General features: G+C 50.4%; 10 protein-coding genes across 10 annotated transcripts; 8 read left to right on the forward strand and 2 right to left on the reverse strand.

Annotated features, from left to right (window-relative positions):
- Positions 1-209: 209 nt before the first annotated feature.
- MGL_4212 (uncharacterized protein) lies at positions 210-1,376 on the forward strand (the record flags this gene model as incomplete). The annotated part of the gene is made up of 2 exons (XM_001728599.1): positions 210-533; positions 576-1,376. The coding sequence occupies 2 exons, from the start codon at positions 210-212 to the stop codon at positions 1,374-1,376; spliced, it is 1,125 nt and encodes a 374-aa protein (XP_001728651.1).
- Positions 1,377-1,563: 187 nt separating this feature from the next.
- MGL_4213 (uncharacterized protein) lies at positions 1,564-2,460 on the forward strand (the record flags this gene model as incomplete). The annotated part of the gene is made up of 1 exon (XM_001728600.1): positions 1,564-2,460. One exon carries the CDS (start codon positions 1,564-1,566, stop codon positions 2,458-2,460), a length of 897 nt encoding a protein of 298 aa, XP_001728652.1.
- Positions 2,461-2,735: 275 nt separating this feature from the next.
- Positions 2,736-6,374, forward strand: MGL_4214 (uncharacterized protein; the record flags this gene model as incomplete). The annotated part of the gene is made up of 1 exon (XM_001728601.1): positions 2,736-6,374. The coding sequence occupies one exon, from the start codon at positions 2,736-2,738 to the stop codon at positions 6,372-6,374; it is 3,639 nt and encodes a 1,212-aa protein (XP_001728653.1).
- Positions 6,375-6,593: 219 nt separating this feature from the next.
- MGL_4215 (uncharacterized protein) lies at positions 6,594-6,815 on the reverse strand (the record flags this gene model as incomplete). Its single annotated transcript, XM_001728602.1, has 1 exon — positions 6,594-6,815. The coding sequence occupies one exon, from the start codon at positions 6,813-6,815 to the stop codon at positions 6,594-6,596; it is 222 nt and encodes a 73-aa protein (XP_001728654.1).
- Positions 6,816-7,309: 494 nt separating this feature from the next.
- On the forward strand, positions 7,310-8,134 carry MGL_4216 (uncharacterized protein; the record flags this gene model as incomplete). Its single annotated transcript, XM_001728603.1, has 1 exon — positions 7,310-8,134. One exon carries the CDS (start codon positions 7,310-7,312, stop codon positions 8,132-8,134), a length of 825 nt encoding a protein of 274 aa, XP_001728655.1.
- A 752-nt stretch (positions 8,135-8,886) lies between these two features.
- Positions 8,887-11,181, forward strand: MGL_4217 (uncharacterized protein; the record flags this gene model as incomplete). The annotated part of the gene is made up of 1 exon (XM_001728604.1): positions 8,887-11,181. The coding sequence occupies one exon, from the start codon at positions 8,887-8,889 to the stop codon at positions 11,179-11,181; it is 2,295 nt and encodes a 764-aa protein (XP_001728656.1).
- A 709-nt stretch (positions 11,182-11,890) lies between these two features.
- On the forward strand, positions 11,891-13,633 carry MGL_4218 (uncharacterized protein; the record flags this gene model as incomplete). The annotated part of the gene is made up of 1 exon (XM_001728605.1): positions 11,891-13,633. The coding sequence occupies one exon, from the start codon at positions 11,891-11,893 to the stop codon at positions 13,631-13,633; it is 1,743 nt and encodes a 580-aa protein (XP_001728657.1).
- A 59-nt stretch (positions 13,634-13,692) lies between these two features.
- On the reverse strand, positions 13,693-14,844 carry MGL_4219 (uncharacterized protein; the record flags this gene model as incomplete). The annotated part of the gene is made up of 1 exon (XM_001728606.1): positions 13,693-14,844. The coding sequence occupies one exon, from the start codon at positions 14,842-14,844 to the stop codon at positions 13,693-13,695; it is 1,152 nt and encodes a 383-aa protein (XP_001728658.1).
- Positions 14,845-16,146: 1,302 nt separating this feature from the next.
- Positions 16,147-18,459, forward strand: MGL_4220 (uncharacterized protein; the record flags this gene model as incomplete). The annotated part of the gene is made up of 1 exon (XM_001728607.1): positions 16,147-18,459. The coding sequence occupies one exon, from the start codon at positions 16,147-16,149 to the stop codon at positions 18,457-18,459; it is 2,313 nt and encodes a 770-aa protein (XP_001728659.1).
- Positions 18,460-18,900: 441 nt separating this feature from the next.
- On the forward strand, positions 18,901-21,158 carry MGL_4221 (uncharacterized protein; the record flags this gene model as incomplete). The annotated part of the gene is made up of 4 exons (XM_001728608.1): positions 18,901-19,149; positions 19,186-20,838; positions 20,867-20,953; positions 21,093-21,158. The coding sequence occupies 4 exons, from the start codon at positions 18,901-18,903 to the stop codon at positions 21,156-21,158; spliced, it is 2,055 nt and encodes a 684-aa protein (XP_001728660.1).
- Between the last annotated feature and the right edge of the window lie 311 nt (positions 21,159-21,469).

Genomic DNA, 21,469 nt, shown 5'->3' on the forward strand with positions numbered 1-21,469 from the left:
CATTTGACACCATGAACTCTCATTCGTCTTGGCCTTTTCAGATGAGCAATCTACAAGAGGAACACTCCGATGTCGCAAACCATAACAGTGATGTGCCGGGCCATGGACAAAATGTTCAGCACACACTTTCAAGAGAATACAGCGGCTACTCTGACCCAACGTCCAATATAGCGGTACACGAAGCGCCACCATCGACCTCACAAAGGTCAATGTTGGATCGACAGCGGCCTATAAAACAAGAACCCTCATCTTCAGCGCCGTCCGATACGGGAAAGATATCTTCCAATGTGCACTTAGATACCCATGAATCTACCCCACATGCGACCTCATCAGTACAGGTTCCTGCCTCAACATCGACGTCAGCACCGGATCAGCAGGAAGCAAGTGCACGTGCGAATTCAAAGAAGCGCTCGCCTGCCAAAGGCGAAAAAGACAGTAAGACTGGTCGTCGAAAGATCAAAATTGAGTTCATTGATGATGATTCACGACGTCATATCACGTTCAGCAAGCGGAAAGCTGGTATCATGAAGAAGGTATGTGCGACTAGAGAGTTTTAGTAACTGACCAACACCCAGGCGTATGAACTGGCAACACTCACAGGTACACAAGTATTGCTTCTTGTGGTGTCACAGACGGGACTTGTCTACACATTTACAACGCCCAAGCTTGAGGCAGTCGTCAAACAGCCGGAAGGTCGAAATCTCATCCAAGAATGTCTCAATGCACCGGACCCCGCTGATCTTGCCACGAACCAAGCCGAAGCTGGCCCATCATCAACACCATTCCAAAGAGATTCCGACTTTGCCTCCGCTGATATAGTTGATGAACAAGATGATGATGATGAGGAAGAGGAAGATGGCGTGGACATTGGGCAACCTGACGCTGGCTTCACTGCTCAGGCTATCGGTACCATGCCTATAGGGTCCAATCCAAACGCTTTAGGCGCTGGAAATCCACTTTTTCATCCGGGCTGGGCACCTTCCAATATGGGTCTCCAGACAAATAAGCGTTCAGATGCAGGTTTGCCTGCATCATCCATCAAGCGGCGAAGAACTCAACCGAACCTGTCAAGATCTGCCGCGATGTCTTCCTCAGCATCTGTGAATCCAGCCGCTGAGCTTTCGCCAAACTTTTACCACCCATCTTCTATAATTCCCATGATGCCGATGAATCGTGTTCTGGAGAATGATTCATTGTTGGGTAGTGGTGTACCAATGTTTTTTGGTCAACCCAGCCTAAATCAAGATGGCGGGCCGCTTCGTCCTTCACCATCAAGACATGATCCGTTGTCAACTCAAGGGGCAGATGGCCCTATGTCGCCTCAGTCGCAGGACGTTAAGTTTATGTCTCACAAAGATGCAGCTTCAGGACACTAGTTATTTTCGGTCATTTATTATCGTCTTGTACATGTTATTTTGTAGTTTCTAGCTAGGTCTATCGGTCTTGATTAATGTACACGAGTTTGACTCGTCCATTATCTTCTCATCACGTGCATGATAGTCAGGCCTAATCGACTGGTTCAGGTAAATCAGATATGGGGCCGCACCAGAAGAGTTGTTCGACATGACGGATGTTTGGGTGTCCAGAAAGCGTTGGACATGTAAATACTGCAACGTCACTATTAACGATGACGTTCCGTCGCGTAGGCATCATGAAAGTGGGAGTCGTCACAAGAAAAATGTGGCACAGGCGCTTGATCACTTACACAAAGTGAAAGACGAAAAGCGTCGCAAGGACTTGCAAACCCAGTCGGAGATCCAGCGAATCGAGTCAGCAGCGAAACGGGACTTTCAAAGATACGACATAGGAGAGCACCAGAATCAGCAGGTGCCAGTAGAGCAAAGCAAAGCTGCCTCTGTGCCGAACTCCTCAATTTTGAAGCCCTGGAAACCACTTGACAAGTTCTCAGCATACACAACAGCCGATTCTCTTGGCATTTCTCATGAACTGGAGACGCAATGGAATGATCGAAGAGCAAGAACGTCGATGGTTGCAGAGCCTGGAGAATGGAAGGATGTAACAAATTCAACGGAAAATTCAACGCAGGTACCATCAACAGCGACCTCTTTTGGGCAAAATTCGGCAAATCGTATGGATTCAATAAAAGTGACTTCTGATGGAGACAAAGCTCGGGCGTTCAATATTAGAGAACGCACTATGGAGGACACAGGCGAGGAAAAGCGTCCTGTAAGTGAAGGTTATGAGGATGTGCCAGTGATAGTGAAACGGCCTCGTCACCATGCTGTTTACGACGCGGACACTGAAGCCAAGCTCACATTGACTGCTAAGCAGACCGCCGCCCCATCGCTGCATGCATCATCATCGGATAAAGATACCCCAATGGAACCATATTCAACCACTACAACAAACGAGATCCCATCGGAAGAGGCGACGCTTTTCCGGAAACGTAAGTCGCGCGGTGGCACAGGTAAGAAAGTGTGGGGTGCGGCGTTTACGTAGGATAGCTCATTTATGTTGCATCATTGCGCGTTTCGAGTAGGTCGATGACGCATGATTTTTTTATTTATTGACTTGTAGATTGATGACTAAATTCACACTAGATCGTGCCCACCATCACGATGGCCTATGCAGTGCACCATCAGAGGGTGCCTGCGAGCGGCGTTGAGCATGGTGTAGCACTTCAACTGACGAAGGCTGATGGAATTGGTACATTGCCTTCATGGCCGCCCAATCGTGGGCGGCTTCTTTGTCATGCCGTGCTTGCGCGAGATGACATGCTCCGCATCTTGGAAATTCGATGTGACAAAGGCGTGCCTACTTTAGTGCAAGTTCGCTCACACCGCCTCTTTGGGCAAGTAACTGGCATACAGTCAGTCCAAACACTTGCTTCACAAGTTGATGGTCGTGATCGTTTACTAGTTTCGTTCCGGGATGCCAAACTAGCACTCATGGAATGGGACGATGTTTATGGTGATCTCAACTCTATTTCAATCCACACCTTTGAGCGAGCGCCACAACTTGTTGACGGACTCCCACCTTCCTTTGTGCCGCGTTTATTGGTTGATCCAGCTAGTCGTTGTGCAGCGCTGCTCCTTCCTCAGGATGCTTTAGCAATCCTGCCCTTTGTGCAAGAGGCGTCCGAGCTGGGTGCAGATGACCCTAGGGATGCCGCGCTCCTCGATCAGGCCCCGTACGCACCGTCATTTATCCTTTCATTTTCAGAAGATGTTGATGCTTCTATTCGTAATGTGCGTGATTGTGTGTTTCTGCCTGGTTTTCAAAAGCCCATGCTGGCCGTATTGTATGAGCCTGAGCTCACATGGACTGGAAGTCTTTCACGCGCAAGACTAACAACGCGCGTTTGTTTTATCACACTCGATCTCACTGTCACGAAATACCCTGTTACTGTGACAAGCGAGGCACTCCCATACGATACATTGTATCTTGTGGCATGTCCGGACTCGCTAGGCGGCGTGCTGGTTGTAACACCCTCAGCGCTCCTGCACCTGGATCAGACAGCACGTCTTGTTGGATTAAGTGTGAGCAGGTGGACTGATTTCACGTCTTCAGAACTGATGCTTCCCAATGCGACGGCAACGCTCGGCGATTGTGACTTGCAGTCATCTGTTTTGACATTTACCGAAGCAAATGGTGGGCTGTTGGTTCTTCGTGACGGGCGCATGCTGACGTTTCAATGTGCTTTAGAAGGCCGCACTGTTACATCCCTTTCATTGAATGTTGTGTTAGTCCCAGAACGACAAGGCGGCGCTTCGTTCGTCCAAGCTCTTCCTGAGCGGTTGATTCTCTGTGCATCGTTCCAGGACGACACGTATTTATATGCGATGAATCTTCTCGAGGCACCAACGGAAATAGCGGCATCGACAGGTCCTGATCAACAATCCTTAGAACCTGATGCTGACGTTGATGCTGATGCATTGGACCTCTATGGGGACTCTTTCAAGCCAGATGTCGCGACTTCGAAACAAGCACAGCCAGCTGGCTTGGATGTATTGGATGTCCTGCCCACTTTAGGCCCATTGAATGATATGACATACGGAGTCGTTCGCAACGCACATGGAAAAGCACACCCTCATATGGTGGCTACAATGCAGCATCATCTCGCGGTCATCGAGCCGCGACTCCGGTGTGATGTTGTGCAGAACATTGCACCAGCACACGCTATTTGGACTGTCTCTATAAATGGTAAATGGCTATTGCTTACAGCTTGGGATGAAGAGTGTTTGGTATATTCGCTTGAGTCTAATTCAACGCACTTTTTGTCACAGCATTTACAGCGGACGATCGCTTGCGGCTCTACACAAGCAGGAGTTATTCGCGTGACGTCCAAGCGCGCAGAAGTACTGGATGAGCATGGTCGGATTATGACAACGTTTGCCGAGTGTGACGCCAATGCTTCCTACGGAGATGCTAGTATCCAAGACTCGTACGTCGCATTATGGTCCGAATGTGGCCTCGTTACCGTATGGCGCTACACTGGAATATGGACATCTTTATTCAAGGTCCCTTGCACGCACGCAGACATATGGAGTCAAAAGGATGATGCTGTCTGTGTATTGGGCGAGGGTATTCGCGACTGGCTCGTTTGCTATACAGATCATGGGCAGCTCGCATTGCACTCATTGCCCGACGGCAAGTGTCGCTGGCAGAGCGAATCCCTCAGTATGCTGCCATCATGCCTTGATCCATTTGACACGCAAGTGCATGGCACTGATGTGCGTTTGGCTGTTGCCAGACTTAAGCTCTGCGTGTTAGGAGATGTCCCTGTGCTTGTTGTGCAATATACCCAAGGTCAACTGGTCGTGTATGAGGCGCGGATCACAGGCGTGTCTTCTTCCTCTTCTCTCCCTCTGGTATTTGCGCGAGTGGATGCGTATATGCTTAGTTCGCCGTGTGATTCAATTGTACCACTCGAAAACATGGGCAGCTGCCACCATTGCATAGCAGTGGCTGGTTCCCACTCCCTGATTCTGGTCCGGGACCGCAAATCACCTGTTCTATTTCTTGAGACAGATTTACCTGTGACATCGTTTGGCTCACACACCATGATGTGGACGAGTACAGGAGTCCTAGATGGGAATGCGTGTTTACTGGCATGGAACGAATTGGCGTTTGACGCCTCCGTTCCATACCTACGTTGGACCACCGGGCGAACATACACCCACGTGGCGGTGCATGAAGAGCTAGCTTGCTTTGTCGCTTCCTCCGAGCAGCCAACGCAATTCGTTCTATACAATGACGAAGAGCAACCTGTTCGTGACCCAAAGCAAGATCCAACGCGCACCTACGCAGCATGCGGCGCTTTGGAGCTGCTCGTAAGGGTGGGAGAGCCCCCAGTACATGGCTACGAATTTAGTGCATGTGAAACAGTGTCTGCGTTGCATATGGCGCCCATGGATTGTCTTGATCGTGGCTCCGGCCGTCGCACTTTTGTGGTTGTGGGGACAACAGTCACATATGGAGAAGACCGTTCCTCAAAAGGGCACATGTACGTGTTCGATGTGGTCGAGTGTGTGCCGTCAGAAGGCATGGCAGCTTCAGATGCTTTGCGCCTTCAGCTCTTGTGCACAGAGGAAATGCGAGCGCCTGTAACAGCACTTCATGATTTAAACGGCTTTCTCGTCGCAGCTGTAGGTCAAAAATTGCTAATCCGCTCTTGGGAATACTGTGAATGGCTCGTTACTGTGGCATTTCTCGATATGGGCATGTACACAACGAGCATTCAGCGTGTCAAAAATTTCTTACTTCTCACAGATTACTACCAGAGTGCGTATTTCGTCGCATTCCAAGAAGACCCAGCACGCCTTGTCTTGCTCGGTCGAGACTATATTCCTACGTCCGTGACGTGCGGCGCCTTCTTGATTGATCGTGCAAGACTCTCTATCGTTACGTGTGACATGAATGGCTGTTTACGCTTGATGGACTATCACCCATCAAATCCTACTAGTTTGGGTGGTCAACGTTTACTCGCCCGGTGTGAATATCACGCACCAGGCGAAGTCGTCCGCGCCCGCATGTTGCACGGACCTTACCTTGCAACGTCAGGGGAATGCCTTACGTCAGAAATCGTGTTGGCCAAGCGCAATGGCGCCGTTGATGTACTTGTGCCGGTTACGGAAAAAATCTTCCCTACTCTTCAGCTATTTCAAAGCCAGCTTGTGCGTATGGTACGACACACGGCAGGTTTGAATCCGCGTGGATTCCGGGCTGTATTCAACCAGCACATATCGCGCCCATTAGCGAAAGGTATCTTGGATGGCACCTTATTACACACGGCGGAGAGCATGTCTCGACCAAAGCTCACAAGTCTTGTGCGTGACCTTAGCACACGTACGGGCGGCGTCATTGCAGACGACTTACTTCGCTGTCTTGTGCATTTACAGTCTCATTGGTAGTAATAGAAACAACACAGGGGTTGCATATATTCAACCAACTCATCTTGTTTCACACACAACCATACCCTGTACAGAACTAGACACACCTCACTCGCCGACGCCAACACCTACATCCTTCAACAATCATGAGAAACATTTTTCGTAGGCTCCGTCGAGGTCATTTCGTGGCTAGACTAGTTCTATGTGCACTAGCCACTATCTTTTTGGACAGCAGGCACTTTATGAACGCGCACCGCCAGCAGCCAGCTGTGCAGCTGGGTTCTTGCGGTTCTCGCGGTTGAAGCGCAAACGCGGTGGGGCACGGTTGCGGCGACCCTCAACCGAGCGAACACGCACAACCTTGGAATGGATCGCGCACGACACACAGTACGCGAGCTTGATATAAAGCTTGGGAAGCACATACTCTGTCTCCATTAGCAGCCGCTGCGACAAATCCACCATTACGTACCATCATATACACTTGCCTCGCTCAAGTCACGCACCGCAGCCGCTTCAACAATGTTTCGGACGGTGAATCGCTTGATGGCCTTGTCCTTAGGAACAGCACGCGCGCAGTTCGTGCAGCGCACGAACGCGACGTGTCCACGTCCGTGCTTGTTACGTCTGCAAGCTGTGAGCTTCGATTCTTCACACAAATCGGTAGATATCAACGTACCCTCCATTTCTTCTCTTCTTCGTCATACTGACTTTGGTGACGGTGCGGAAGAAGAGAGGTGTTGAAACATCGCTCATATTTGTGGTCCTCGCACGTGAAGTCGATCACGTGTATAACAGTTCTTAGTCTCAATTGCCGCACTACTGCCATATTGATGACGACTAAGCCTCACATAACATGATCGTGGAGGCCACGAGCGTTCTAACCCTCGTGGCTGTTATTCACAGGTGTCACGGGTCTCCACACAAGACATACACGCTACGCGCTCGTCGTGTCGACGATGGTATATGCGCTTCCGCGCAAGTCGCGTGTGGGGCACAGTCGGAATGATGGAGATTCATCTCTTGCGAAGCCCGAAGCTGCAAGCGGGGACATGCGTGTTCATGAGCTTCAGAGTATATTAGAAGCGTCGTCCATGAATCGACCGCACTCGAATCATGGCGCCATGTCGTCCACGCCGCTTCAACCGCGTCCTGCTGCCTTCTCCCAGGATGTGAAGTCCACACTTGCGCCCATCACACCAAGACGTTCGCTTAGACCGTATTCTGATTATCCAGCTCCAAACTGGTCGTCAAGTCGAAGAAGCAAATCTGCCACACCGTCGCAATCTGCACGAGCCATGCCGGCGATGTCAATTCTCGAAGATGACGTTCCCACAAACTCTTTTGCTCGCGATTTCGTCGAAGTAACTGCTTCTTCACGGGATCCTTTTGCACCGCGCCGGCGCTTGCCTCGTATTGATCAACAGTCAGACGCAAAGCACGCTCCTGCACCTACCTTCAATCCGGAGCCCGCTCCTTCATCCTCTGATGTGTTGCATTTGGCTCAGCGCCCCGCGTCTCCCGCAAGTTCGACGGACGATCCATTACTTCTTCATGACCCAACTATGTCGAACATGTCCATGAGAGCTGCTCAAGGCGACGCTAGCTTGCTTGCTATGGTTCGAAGATTTGAACAGGAAGACATGGGCGTTACAACGACACCGAAACGTTCCTTATCAGCAAGGCGTGAATTGTCGACGGCCCAGAAGCAACATCAGCTTCACACACACCTGCCAAAACACCGAAAGCTACTCCTAGTTTGTATGACCGTTCGATCGGGATAAAGGAGCGGATTGCTTTGATTCGTTCACCAGAGAAGACAATCAGTCAACCAAATGATGAACTGGCCTTGGGTGAAGGCGACGTAAATGAATTATTGTCTGATACTGAGCATGAAACGAGGTCGAAATCGAACCAAGAGCCGGAAGCAGAGTCAGACTTTCAACCCGATACTCAAGCTGAGTCAATTTCTGAGTATGAGACTGAGTCTCAAAAGGCCTTTCGTTCAAAATCACCACCTGAAAATCACTTTGGCCCGCCTTCTACATCAAAAGCAGCGATCATACGGGAGCTTACGCAGCCGCAGACCTCTTCCCCGCTTGCTTCAAATTCACGCTCATCACGACAAACTCGACCTTTGAAAGAGCCTGTATTCATCGACTTTTTCCGGTCAGAGCTGGATGAAAATGTTCAGGTGGATCTACCTTTCACCCGTGAGCCAACAAGACCCTCGTCAAGTCGACGTCCTAGCCAAGGTACTGGTCATTTGGATGCGTTTGTTAATCCTTCCACGTTTTCTCGAGGCCATACTCCGACTTCATTTTCTTCGGTTGATGCGCGAGAAAAATTTGCGCCCATGGCAGAGTATCGCAATTCTCCATCCGTGGCAGCATCTGCTAGAAAACAGCTCCGCACGAACAAGGCCAATTCACCATTGACTATGGCGTCAAGAGACAAATCTAACTCGCCCATTGAGACCGCATACTTCAGACGAAACAGTTCGCACTATGGAGAAGAAACAGACTCTCGAAGTGCTATGGGTGCATCGTCAGGTCTTGGGGTGGCGCCCGAACGCGAGTCAGGCCATGGCGAAGAAGTTGAGTCTGAGCCACTTCCACAGCCCGAGCCAGAAAGGGATTTATCGTCTTCTTATGGGAATGGTTCGGATGAGGGTGCCAGACTGAAACAGAATTTCGACAAACCCCGGGCATTCGTACCAGACACCGTTATCAGGGACATTGATCTCGGAACGGAACTCGAGCACGAGCATGAGTCTCATCCTGAAGTTCAACTTCAGTCAGCATCTATGCCTATACTTGAACCACAACATCCCTTTGATGAAAGACTTGAAGCTCCCCGGGAGTCCTACGACCGATCTGACACTTCGTCTGAGCCGGATCGCTCAATGCGAGGACATGGCTCCTTGATGCATCGCTCTCTTTCCCTTCAAGGTCCCCTGAACCCCAGTTTATCGCACATGTCTAACGGCCAAACGAATTTAAAGATCTCACCATCGAAGGAGCCTGCTCTGTACGAGACCGTCACCGTTAAGAATGAAAACACGTCGGCTGAAACCCCACTCTATGTTGGTCCAGTGAAGAAAGAAGCGATGTCCGAACATCCAGAAAAACAGCTGTATGAATCAGATGCTGATTTCGATGATGACGACATCCAGGATTACGCCTTGGAAGAAACCCTTGATGCTATGGATGCCTGGGAAAATGAATTACGGATCGATACTGGCAAGATGGCTGAAGGATCAAATCGAGATTCAAGTCCCTCAGGTCATATAACAACCGAAACTTCGCCTTCGGTGAATGTCGAAGCCATCGATACGGTTAGTCCAGAACGTTCACGAGAGATTACGCCTTCAGAGCATACCCGTGACGTAATTGATCAAACACATTCGCCTATATCGAATGAAATTTCCCTAGATGGAGCTCGTGCACGTCGTTCACTCTCGCCGGAAAAAATTTCAACAGGGTTGCTAAGTCCTATGGCTTCCAAGCCTTCCAATGCCGCAACACGTGTCTCTTCTGCGCTGCCAGAAAGAGTAGCACTTGTTCCAGTTTCTAGCGTCGAAGATGATACCCAGCAAACCGTGGAAACGGGTGCTTCCCGCACTTGTATCCATGATCATGACCATGAGCATGACAATTTGACTGTTTGGTCTTTACCATTGCAAGCACCTGCGCCCTCAACTGATCAAGACTTGTCTCTCAGTGATCTCAGTGCAAGTCTCTCTGCATCGTCCCATTCTCGAGCAATGATGCTTTCACGCCCTTGCCCAACGTCATGTGTGGAAATATCAAGTCTAGACCCGGTAGCCGCCGCAAGAGCTGCAGCCATTCTTAAAGTTCATCATAAGTACGTTCAAGAGGGATGGTTGGGCGAATCAGAAAGTACAATCGCGTCGACATCGGAGAACGAAACCATGAGCCTTCCAGCAATACTTCATGCTGCTGAACGTGCCCTTCGACACCGACCGCATGTCCCATTCGTACCAAAGTCTCGTGCACTAGGAGCTTCGACACCACATGCCACATATCCTGCACCGGAGCTCGCCTCGCATGCATTGCGACCACAGGCACAAGCAGGTCACTGGTCCGAGCATGCATGGATTGAACTTGACCGTCACATGCGTGCTCACATATCGCAGGACGCCGATAATTTGTCGTCGGCAGTGCTGAGTGTGGACGTGGACCAGGTCATCCTCCAATTTTTGGACGCTCAGGGACTCGAGCCGGACGATCTCCATGGCGATTGGAAACTGACACGTTTATACGCGCGAGTGCCTGCATTACAAGCTCGTTACCTGCGCGAACTCGAGCAGGACATGACAGAGCAAATGCAAGAAAAGTCATTCCAGCTTCTCAGTGAATCGCGTAAACGGCCTCATGACGTTTCGTTCGGCCCTGCTTATGTTCACGGCGCCCACAGCACGCCTCTCTCAGCTCGGCCATCCTCCACGAAGTTTTTAGCACAAGAATCATCTGTGATGTCTCAGTCCAATGCAGGTGCGGACGATACCGATGCTTTGACTGAGGCAGGTCCACCACCTAAGCGTTTGCGTTCTACAGTAACACCGGCTTCCGGTGTTGTGTCGAAATTATGGACATGGATGACTGGTCCATCACAGCCCCGAACACCGGCGCTTTTTTCGAATCATCGCCGTCGCAAAATGTCATCTGTATCGCGAATCCCACGACCTGTGCCGCGCACACGAGCACCGGCGCCTAGGCCACAACTTAATACGGCTCGCAATGAATCGCGCGGAGACAAGTCAGGAGCTATGTATCCGTCACTGGATCAGCTTGATGAAGCTGTATGATACCACTTCTATGGACATAGAAAACACGGACTAGTCATGCCCAACGACATACTTCAAAGCTGCTGCATCGGCAGGAGTCAACTTCGACGTCGCACGCCCACGGGCGTGGTTACGTTCACGCCTTTTGCCGAATCGCGTCGTGATTGGTTGCACAACGCAAGCCATCGGTGCCACATGCGCTGGGCGTGCTGACGTCAATTCATCTACATTAGAGGTGAGGGACTTTCGTTCCTAGGGCATGCTATCACCCAGCGTGCATAGTTTACGTAATAAATTATGACGAGTCTCCCATTCTTGTGCAAGGAGATTACGCGGGTGATGCAGTGAGGTTGCGATTCGTGTACGAAAGATCTCGCCTGAATGGGAAGGGGATGTGAAAGCAGGCCATGTCGAATTACTAGAACGCACACATTTCATTTTGTGGTGCTGACTCACCTCCCTCACCTTGTTTATGTCTGCGGTGGTCAGTGATTCTATGAGAGCAGTGTTCATAGGCCTGCTCTTCGGGGTCGCGGGTGTGCTTGCAAGAAAGTGTGGCGCGGGCATAGGGAAATGTCCTAGAAGTAGTCCATGCTGCTCATCCGACGGCTTTTGTGGCGGGGGTGCTGAACAATGCACCTCGGGTTGCCAACCATTGTTCAGTTTATCGCCCTCTTCATGTATCCCCAACGCAATATGCGAGCCTACAGAATTTCAGGTGAAGCCTGATATGTTCAATCACAGTGAGACGTTCCGTCCGCTCCTGCAATTCAACGGCGATCCAACACAGTCCAGATTCGTATTTGAACAGGGCTATCTTGGCCGGGGCAAGGACGGCGTCTTACTAGAGATGTCTGCATCACATAATTCGCGTGTTTCTTCATCGCGCTACCTCTTATATGGTCAAGTGTCTGCGAAGCTTCGGCATGATCCGTCGTCGGGCTTCGTCACAACGTTTGGGACCGCGTCGGATGTGGGCGACGCTATTTTGTTCCGCCTAGGTGGTCCAAACTCGTCGCGTATTACTACAGACTATGCAGCCATGAACACGCCAGCTCAGGATATCGGGACTCAGAAGTACATAAATAACTTCGATGTGGCTAAGTGGCACAATTATACCATTGACTGGACACCGGACAAGATTGATTGGAGAGTGGATGGCCAAAGTATTCGAAGGGTGTACCGTAAAAAGGCTGGCAACAAATTCCCTGTGTCTCCATCGCGGGTCCTGTTAACGGCGTATGGTGTTGGAGCGGACGATTCAACAAAAGAAAAGCATTGGGCCAATGGCACTCTTTCTATCCAGGATGATGGATATAAGAAGCGAGGCTACTATGCGCACGAGTTTGGCTACCTCTCTATAAGTTGCGCGGATCCCAACGTAGCCAACGCCAGCGTGTCGGGTGTGGGCAATAAGCCCGTTGCTTACATTTATACTGGAAGGAGAGACAACCAAACCAATCGGCCTGAATTTTCTCTTTCCCGCGACCAGATCCGTGCGCTCCAAGACCCGGCCAAAGATGGTCCCCTAGGAACACCTGGAAAGCCAGGCATGTCACCATATGGACCCAAACCTAATATGTACACGGGTGGATCTGGCAATCTTAGCACAACCAGCAGCACTACTGGCGGCGACTCGAATGATACAGTGTCTAATGGTGTGAAGATTGGCGTACCGGTTGGAATTGGTGGAGCCGTTTTGCTTGGCGCATGTACGTTACTCCTCTTTTACTTTTTGCGACGACGCAGTCGTGCTAAGCGTCGCCCCCCTTCCATTGTGTCTGAGCCGGAGCCAATGCAGGAAGCCCGAGTAGTGTCACCGGCTTCTCCACAAGTCGCTCCAGTGTTCCAGCAGCAGCACACAGATTTCATGCCTGTGACGTTACAGCAACCTTACGGTGTGAATACGCACTCATCCGTTCCCCCAATGGAACAAGCGGGCGAGCACGACGCCGCAAGTGTGCCTCTTCAGCAAGATGCTCTGTCGATTCAATCCATGACTTGTGAGAAAGGCAATGAGCATGAATTAGATGAAGCCGCTTTCTACTATCAGGACCCATTTGCCGCGCAACCATCTTACGAGGTGGATGGTGACTCACAGTCATATGTCTCGGATGAAAAACGCCATATGCATTACGCCGGGCATGGTGCAATGCGCCGATTTTATCCGCATCTTTCCGAGGAAGAAAACGAACGCCTGGCTGCACAGGATGCATGGGATGAGCTTCGAGAAGCTGCTATTGGCGTCACTGACATGCCGTACTTTAGGGGGCGTCGCGCTCTATCCTCGGAGTTCGGCGACGATGAACGTTCGTCAGACCTGTTTATTTCACCTAATCGGCAGTCCAGGAGAGCCCAGCGCTCAGGACGCGCACATCAAAGAGCTGCCTACTCGGAAGGCGGAGCTTTAAGTCCAGTCATGTCAAGCATACCTTCATTTTCCACCCCATCGCCCCGACTGAAAGGCTGGTAACTGAATTCATCTTCATTTTCTATCCTGTACGTAGTATGTTGTAATCTGTAGTTATATCGTTAGCATTTGAAACCATCATGATCCTGGTTCATTCTAAATTGCGCGGCGTACAAACGCAGTTCTTCTCGACTACGTAGCTTGGCATTCTCTTGTTGGAGTCTTTCGATTTCAGAGCGCAAAAATCGATTTTCCGCCTCCAGCACAAGTCGATCAGACGACTCCCGCGAGTCCACCGAGTTGGCTGGGGTATAAGGTCTGCGTTGCCGTCTCAAAGTGCGGAGACGCGCCATATAATCTCGGTTTCGATCGCGTTTTCGCTCAGCTGCCTCTTCTGACGTAAATTGCCGTGGGCGTCCTCGCCGCGACTTCGTTGAAGATGTTTCAGATTCCTGGGGAGCCATCTCCTCCATAGCTCGTGTCCATGCTGTCGCGCTCGGCATCGCAAGCTCATTGCCCCCACGGTCAGAGGATACTGGCATAAAGTCTGGATCGTCATCTTCATCTTCGGGGAAAGCTAAGTCGGCAAACGGCATGGGAACGGGCGGAGCAAGAACTGGCTCTGATTGAGGATGTGACTCAGAAGACGCAGTTTGATTAGGTCCCCGAGCGAGAAGAGTTTGCAGTAGCTGTGTCAAATCCTGTTCTTTATCACGCATTGGTTCTGACCTTGAAGCGCCGAATTGATCAATCGACGCATGGATCCCATGACCCGCATGGTCGCGCGGGGATGATGCTAATGAGTTTTTTGGATCCCAAGAGACCGTAGAAGTGTGTGACAACGCCGGATCTTCACCGTGGGACAAGGTTTGATCACTGAGCCATGGATGTGGCTTAGAACTGCCAAGTACGTGGGTAAGGACCTGTATCGCTGTACTGTAAAACTCGGACGAATCCATGGACCGCGGCATGTTCGAACATGAAGAGTTGGATAACTGGTTCGGTGATGACTGAAAATTAGCAGGAGACACAAATGTAGCAGTCGTCACTCCTGTGTTTGTGGCTGGTGCTGTTGAGGGAACAGAAACTCTGCTCGTCTCCGGAACGGCGGCGGGAGGCGAGACTCGTGAGCTTGCCTGAAACACTTCGAGTTGCTGAAAGAAACGCTGTTGGTCGATCTCCGAGAGGAAATCAGCTCGAACATCTTCTTCGTCTTCACTTTGCATCGATGGAGACGAAGATGACGACGGTTCGTCATGGTGCGCACGACGCATCACGGCTTATACATAGACATAAGACGTAAACGACGTTGATCAAGCAGATGTATTGACGTGTCGTCCGTGACGCGCGGCACGAAATATGCCCCGTCGCGCGATCCAACACCGCGTTCCGCGTTAATTGGGTCACACGTGACTACCTGACTTGCTCCACACCACCATCCATGGGGGTTGTAGCTATCTGTGCCACTGCCGCACTGATTGCCTTAGGTGCCATTTGGGGCACACTGGCGCGGCTGGGTTTGGTAGCACTCAATTCATATGATGGACAAAGCGTAGCCCCCCTGATCTGGGCACAAGCTGTCGGATGCTTGGTGTTTGGGTATGCATCCCACAAACGTTCAAAAGCGGCCATTGAAGCGTGGTACGCCCCCGCCTTTCCAATGCTGACCGTCGGATTTGCCGGGTCTTGTACTTCATTTTCCACTTGGGCACTTGATGTGTTCCAAGCATTCTCTAATGGTCAGCATTATCACCGCGTCGGGCTCTACAGTGTCATGGACGCCCTAGCGCAGACAGGTTTGACTATTGGGATGGGTATCGCGGGATTGTGGGCTGGGCGCGCATTGGCTGACGCCTATCCACTAGATGCATTACCTGCTTTGCCTATGAAACGATTGAATCCTGCCATTTCGCATGCATGCGCAATTGCAATTGGTTCTCTCTCCTGGATTGGATCCGCCATCCTCTGTGGCTTGCATTCACCATTCCGACACGTCACATTCGCACTTGTTCTCTGTCCTCCCGGAGCCTGGATCCGCTGGCAGCTGTCACGCTTCAACCCTGCCCGAAAAGTTGACGACAGAGTGTTGGTGCGTCAGTGGATGCAGTGGCCTTTGGGCACGTTAGCCGCGAACGTGCTGGCAACTTTGATACTTTGTGGTACGAAAACGGGTCAAGGATCGCGCTTGTTCTCTTCCGTCACGTCATGTGATGCTTTGCGCGGCTTAGGAGATGGATTCGCCGGCTGTCTGAGCACTGTGAGCACGTTGGTGGCCGAGCTTATCGTTCTTCGCCCCCTGCGGACTTCTTTCGCCTACTTGTTTACGTCTTGGACGCTATGCGTGCTAGTAGGCGTGCTGATTGTGGGGATCCCTCGTTGGACACTCGGGATCACTGTCGAATGTGGAACTACAAGTTAGTATGTGTCTGTATGTGTTAATCATGAATAGACTATGTAATTCTCAAAACAAAAAGAAAACATGGCGAGCGAAATATTTGGGGCATAAATGTCCAAAATGTGGATGTATGATGGAGCCACGCACGGACCGTCATTCTTTGTCTTTAGGTACCCGAGTCATGGACGCAGTGTTCGGGTGCCCTGCACATGGGAACTCTACTGAACGCCTTGAACCACCTGTATCTGCGATTTGGTTCCATTCTCATGGTAGAATATGGGTACCTTTTCCCGACGAGGACAACAATGCTCTCGAAGAAGCGTGGCACCGCGTTAAGGATGAGTTGGTTCAGAGGGCGCGGGCTCGTCACACAGACAATCAACAGCGCAGTCCTCGTAGCTGGCTCACAACATCACTTTGGGGCGAATCGGCGTACAACACCGACTCCGTGCTGCCACCGCGGCCACCACGACCCATGCCCAGTGAAAAGCAGACTGAGCCTACATACCGGATAACGGATCCCGATGAACCCGCAGAGCAACGACGATTTCGCGTACCAGTACTGGAAGACAGACTGTTCGATGTAGACATGGAACACATGATTGTACGTACCGTGCAAGTGATAAGCACTGACACTCAGATGTATCCTGCACTATGGGCCGGCTACGATCAACAAGTGATTAGGGCAACGTGGTTCTACGTCGCGTCGGATGGCGCTTGCTCCCCTATTGCATGCAATACGCGGTTAGAAGAGGATATTGTAAATGCATACAGGACGGCAGAACCATGGCGTCTCGAGCATCGGCTTAAGGGAACCCTTTCGAAAAGCCGAAGGGAGGATCAGGCGGTCCAATATGACTTACCCAGTGTCGTTAGTGGCGCAAAGATCCAATTTATCTCGGCATATTCAGCTCGTGTATATGCACAAAATATTGGCAGCAAGCTTTTCCCATTTCTTAGAGAACCTACTCTTGTCCGAGGCTTTGAGAATGCCCGTGAACTCAGTGAGCGCTTGGGATCTAGTACTCGACTCTCAACTTGGACAAGACGCCCTGAATCAACCTCACCTCGCCGAACACCAGCGGCTTCAACCGCAGCTTCTGCTGAAGACGTGAGAGACAAAGACACCATTGAGAGATTTGGACCAATATCAGAAGAAGATTCTAACGCAACTGGGATTATAGGTGACAGAGCTACACCAGACCCGTCTGTATCACCATCGTTATGGGTACCTCTCAACGAAGCATTTATGTCGCGAGCGTGGGTCTCACGCTCACCAAGTACTAATCCCCGTGTTCGTGATATAATCGAAGATGCTCGTCCACAGGATCCATTTGATGATGACTGCTCTATGCCAAGCACATCCGATCAACCGCCGCAACTTTTATTTTGTATCCATGGAATCGGACAGAAACTGTCTGAGGACTATGCATCCATGCATTTTGTACACGATTTGGATCGGCTCAGAACAATCATGCGTGCTCAAGCGCAAGACATTGAACTCAAGCCGCTCTTGAATGGGGGGAGAGTCAAGCTTATTCCTATCTGTTGGCGCCGTAACTTGCAATTTGACCCAGAGCAAGAATCTTATACCCTACAAGACATCGTAAACGCCACTTCAATACCAAGCGTTCGCACGGTAGTGACAAAAGTCTTGCTTGACATACCGTTTTACTTTTCCAGGCATCATGATCTCATGGAGCGCAGTGTTTTGCACGAAATGAATCGCCTTTACAGGTTGTTCGTACAGAGGAATCCTGGCTTCGAACAGAATGGAGGCCGCGTGTCTATCCTGGGGCACTCGCTCGGATCTATGCTTGCCGCTGATATCCTTAAGGATCAACCCACGTTTGTGCGCCCTCTACACGAAACCGATGCTCCAAACATTCATATGCTATCTCCCCACTTACTGTTCAATGTGCGCCATTTTTTCTGTATTGGCTCGCCGTTGCCTCTTCTTTACTACATGAATGGTGCTCGCCTCATAGCTCGGCGTCGCTATGATGATGATGTGGATGACGCAACGTCTGCTGAAGTCGGAAAGATGGGATGTCTTGCGTCAGAATCTGTGTACAACGTAAGTTCTGCGCCTATCCTCCCCGAAGTCACTAACTCTTTTCAGCTTTACATCGCGACAGATCCCATTAGTTTCCAGATGTCTGCTCTTGCTGATGCACCTTACTCACGCATTGTAAGGCCTGTTCATTTACCCCGTGATCCCAGCTTGCTAATGGATGCACTCGAAGAGCCTCGTGTAAATGTGGGCAAACTTCTTATGCGTGTTGTGAACGAGAAACAAGTGCCAACTACCTCCGGAACTCAGGATCAGAATACAGTGCCGAGTACTCCCCGCTCCCGACCAATACCTCTTGAGGATATGGAGCGTGGTGAGCAGCGATTCAACGCACTTAATCCAAATGGTTGTATTGATTATATTATGGACGTTGGAACGTCTAGCTCGGTATGTGTGCGCGTGCACCAAAGTATGGTCTGACCTCCATCCTTAGTTTTCACAATACATTGATATGATGCGCTCACATATGAGCTACTGGACAAACAAAACACTTGCTAACTTTCTTCTCTTTCAACTTTTGCCCAATCCAGACGCTCGTCCCATTCGTGACGACTCCAGCATACCAGAACTTACGCTAGACCCTACAACTGAGAGCGTGTGATCTCCACACCTACCTAATAGGCTTGGTCGTTAGTAATTACCTCGGACGCGACGCGCCATTCTTATTGCAATCATAACCGAACCCTAGAAACATCAATTTGTATTCGCTGCTCACTCGCGTATGGCGCAATGCCGCCAGAGTACGCAACAACTTTACGTTTATCCGAGAATCGTGAACCTATATATTCCAGGGAAAATCTAATGGACCAGAGCATGCCGCGCGTTCTGCCCCCAGGGCCACCTCCAAGGCCACCTCGACGCATGAACGACGCGCGTCTTGATGATCCCTCATCGTCCAAGGCACTTCTTCCTTCAGAAATTCCAAGCTCAGGTAGAAATTATCAGACAATACATGATCCTCAGTTGGGCCGTAACAAAGAGATGTTGCGGCGGTATGAGACTCACCCTCGGCGCTCCACGACTGACCCCCGAATGCTCTCACACCATAACAAGCCACCAAAATCGTCCCGGCTTAAGCCACGGAAACATCTCGAACATTTGCATTACAAGGTGCGTATGCATCCATTATTAACAACGCGACTTTAGTACGACGATCATTCAGTGGGCCCACCGCCACCGCGAGAAATCGTCATTTGTCATCTGTCGCCACTGACGACGCCTGCGCCTGTTTTGCAGCAGTGCCGTGCTTTTGGCGCTATCGACGCAAGCGAGCTTAAAGTTGATCCTCAGACTGGTGAGAGTATTGGCATCATGTGGGTGTGTTTCGGGGGACCTCGTTTAGATGATGCTTCAGAGGCAGCGTCTAATGCGAGGCGCGCGCTTGACGGCCAGAGAATGGGTCCTGCCTTTGTCCAAGTTTTCCTTGACCACGATCGAAAGGTGTACGTGCAGCAGTACAGAGCGCTTTTGAAGGAACGTTATGCGCGCAAACATCAGGCACTCGCACGAGAACGTGAACATGAACAAAAGCGTCTACGCGAGGAGCTTCGTGAGCGTGAGCGTCAAATTAGGAGTAGTATGCGAAAGCGTCCCAACTCGTATGAGCCGCATTCTCACTCAAAGAATGAGCCCATGTCAGCGGTTATTGCACATCGGTTGTCGAATCTTGGGCACCCTTACATTTTCATTCCGCGTATGTTTTCGAATACCACGGATGCAGAATCTATTCGAGCTTATTTTTCTTCTTTCGCGCCTGTTCTCGTTGAGCGGGATCATCTTGGGTGGTACGTGGGGTTTGAAGATCATGATGCAGCGTTTCGATGCAAAATGGTCTTGGGTTCCGGAACTCTTCATGGATGTCGACTTCGATTTGACATTCGCGAACCAGAAGACAGAGGATCGAATACAGAACCTTCATTGACCCCAAATCCTGCTTTACCTTTGTCCTCGGAGAAGATACGACCTACATCCACAAAAACGACATGGTCAACAGACGAACTCGTATCAGAAGCCACTTCAAGAATTCTCGCTGATTTTACATCTATAATCTTGCGCGACATAAAAACTCGAACCGTGACGCCTCTTATCGCACATTTCCTGCGCTCAGATGGCAAGGGAGGAGCTATCATAGCAAGTCACAAATCACACTCTCTATCTCGCTCTACTTCTTTAGGAAGCGTGATCCCTTCGTTTCGTCGCCTCGACTCAATTCCTAAGCGAGCCCCTGTCGATCAAAAGGGGGCTGTTCAGGACAAATTGTCCCTCACCTCGGATTCACGTGCTTTTCTCGACCCTGTTGGAATCGGACTAGCTCAGGATGATGAAGAAATGTATTTACTAGATTTGGTGCTTCGCGGACAACATGCACAAGAATGCCCCCCCATTGCCACTCCAGATGCTCCCGATCTACATGAAGCAGGCAGTGCGCGTGCACAGGGCTTCTATCGAATTCCCGCTGCAGAGAAAGCTGCGCATTTGGCGGATCGAAATCGGGCAGTAGTGGAAGCAACAAGTGCCACTCGTTCTCTCGCTTCTGCAAGAAATAACCGAGCTGACTCACGTCGCCTCGCACTTGATATTGAACAAAATCGGCGTGAGACCCTTGCAGATACCGATATCTTACACGTCAACCAGCTTCAAACACGAAAGAAACAGTTGCGTTTCGCTAAAAGTCCCATACACGACTGGGGATTATTCGCGATGGAGCACATATCTGCCGGTGATATGGTTATTGAATACGTTGGAGAAGTTGTTCGCCAGCAAGTTGCCGATCATCGTGAGAAGATGTATGAACGATCAGTACGTGTATGCATTTCTAATATGGCAGGGCAACTTCAGTACTTATCTATTTCGTGTCGACGATGACGTCGTAGTAGATGCAACTCGGAAGGGAAATATTGCTCGTCTAATGAATGTACGTTCAAAGTCGCCTCTTTTCCTAACTAGGTAGCATTGTTGCACGCCTAATTGTACGGCCAAAATCCTCACGGTCCAAGGCGAAAAGCGCATCGTGATTTTGTAAGTCTCCCGTGATTTTTCTTCTAATACATCAGTGCCAAACAGACTGTTCTCCCTGGGCAGGAGTTGACTTACGACTACAAGTGTGCGTGGAATTATAACGAGCTGACCGGCAAGTCCAAGCCTCAGAGGATGAAACAGAGGCTATTCCGTGCTTATGTGGCTCTCCTGCATGCCGGAGGATCTTGTAAATATAGCTATGACATAATCCATCCAATGAACGTTATTTAATAGAAGTTCCCCTGCTTTCTTCCCCGTGGGGAAAGCTGAGCCGAACAAATTCCAGCAATACAAAAAAAAATTACGGCCTCGGGAAGACTTTTGTTCAGACACCATGACATATCGACCCAAAGACGTCGAGTTGGGCTCTAATGAAGATGTTCTCTCAATTCCTTTACCCACTAAAGAAAGT

The sequence above is a fragment of the Malassezia globosa genome, assembly GCF_000181695.2.
Source record: "Malassezia globosa CBS 7966 chromosome Unknown mgl_sf_19.1, whole genome shotgun sequence".
In the NCBI taxonomy this organism is placed as follows: Eukaryota; Fungi; Basidiomycota; class Malasseziomycetes; order Malasseziales; family Malasseziaceae; genus Malassezia; species Malassezia globosa.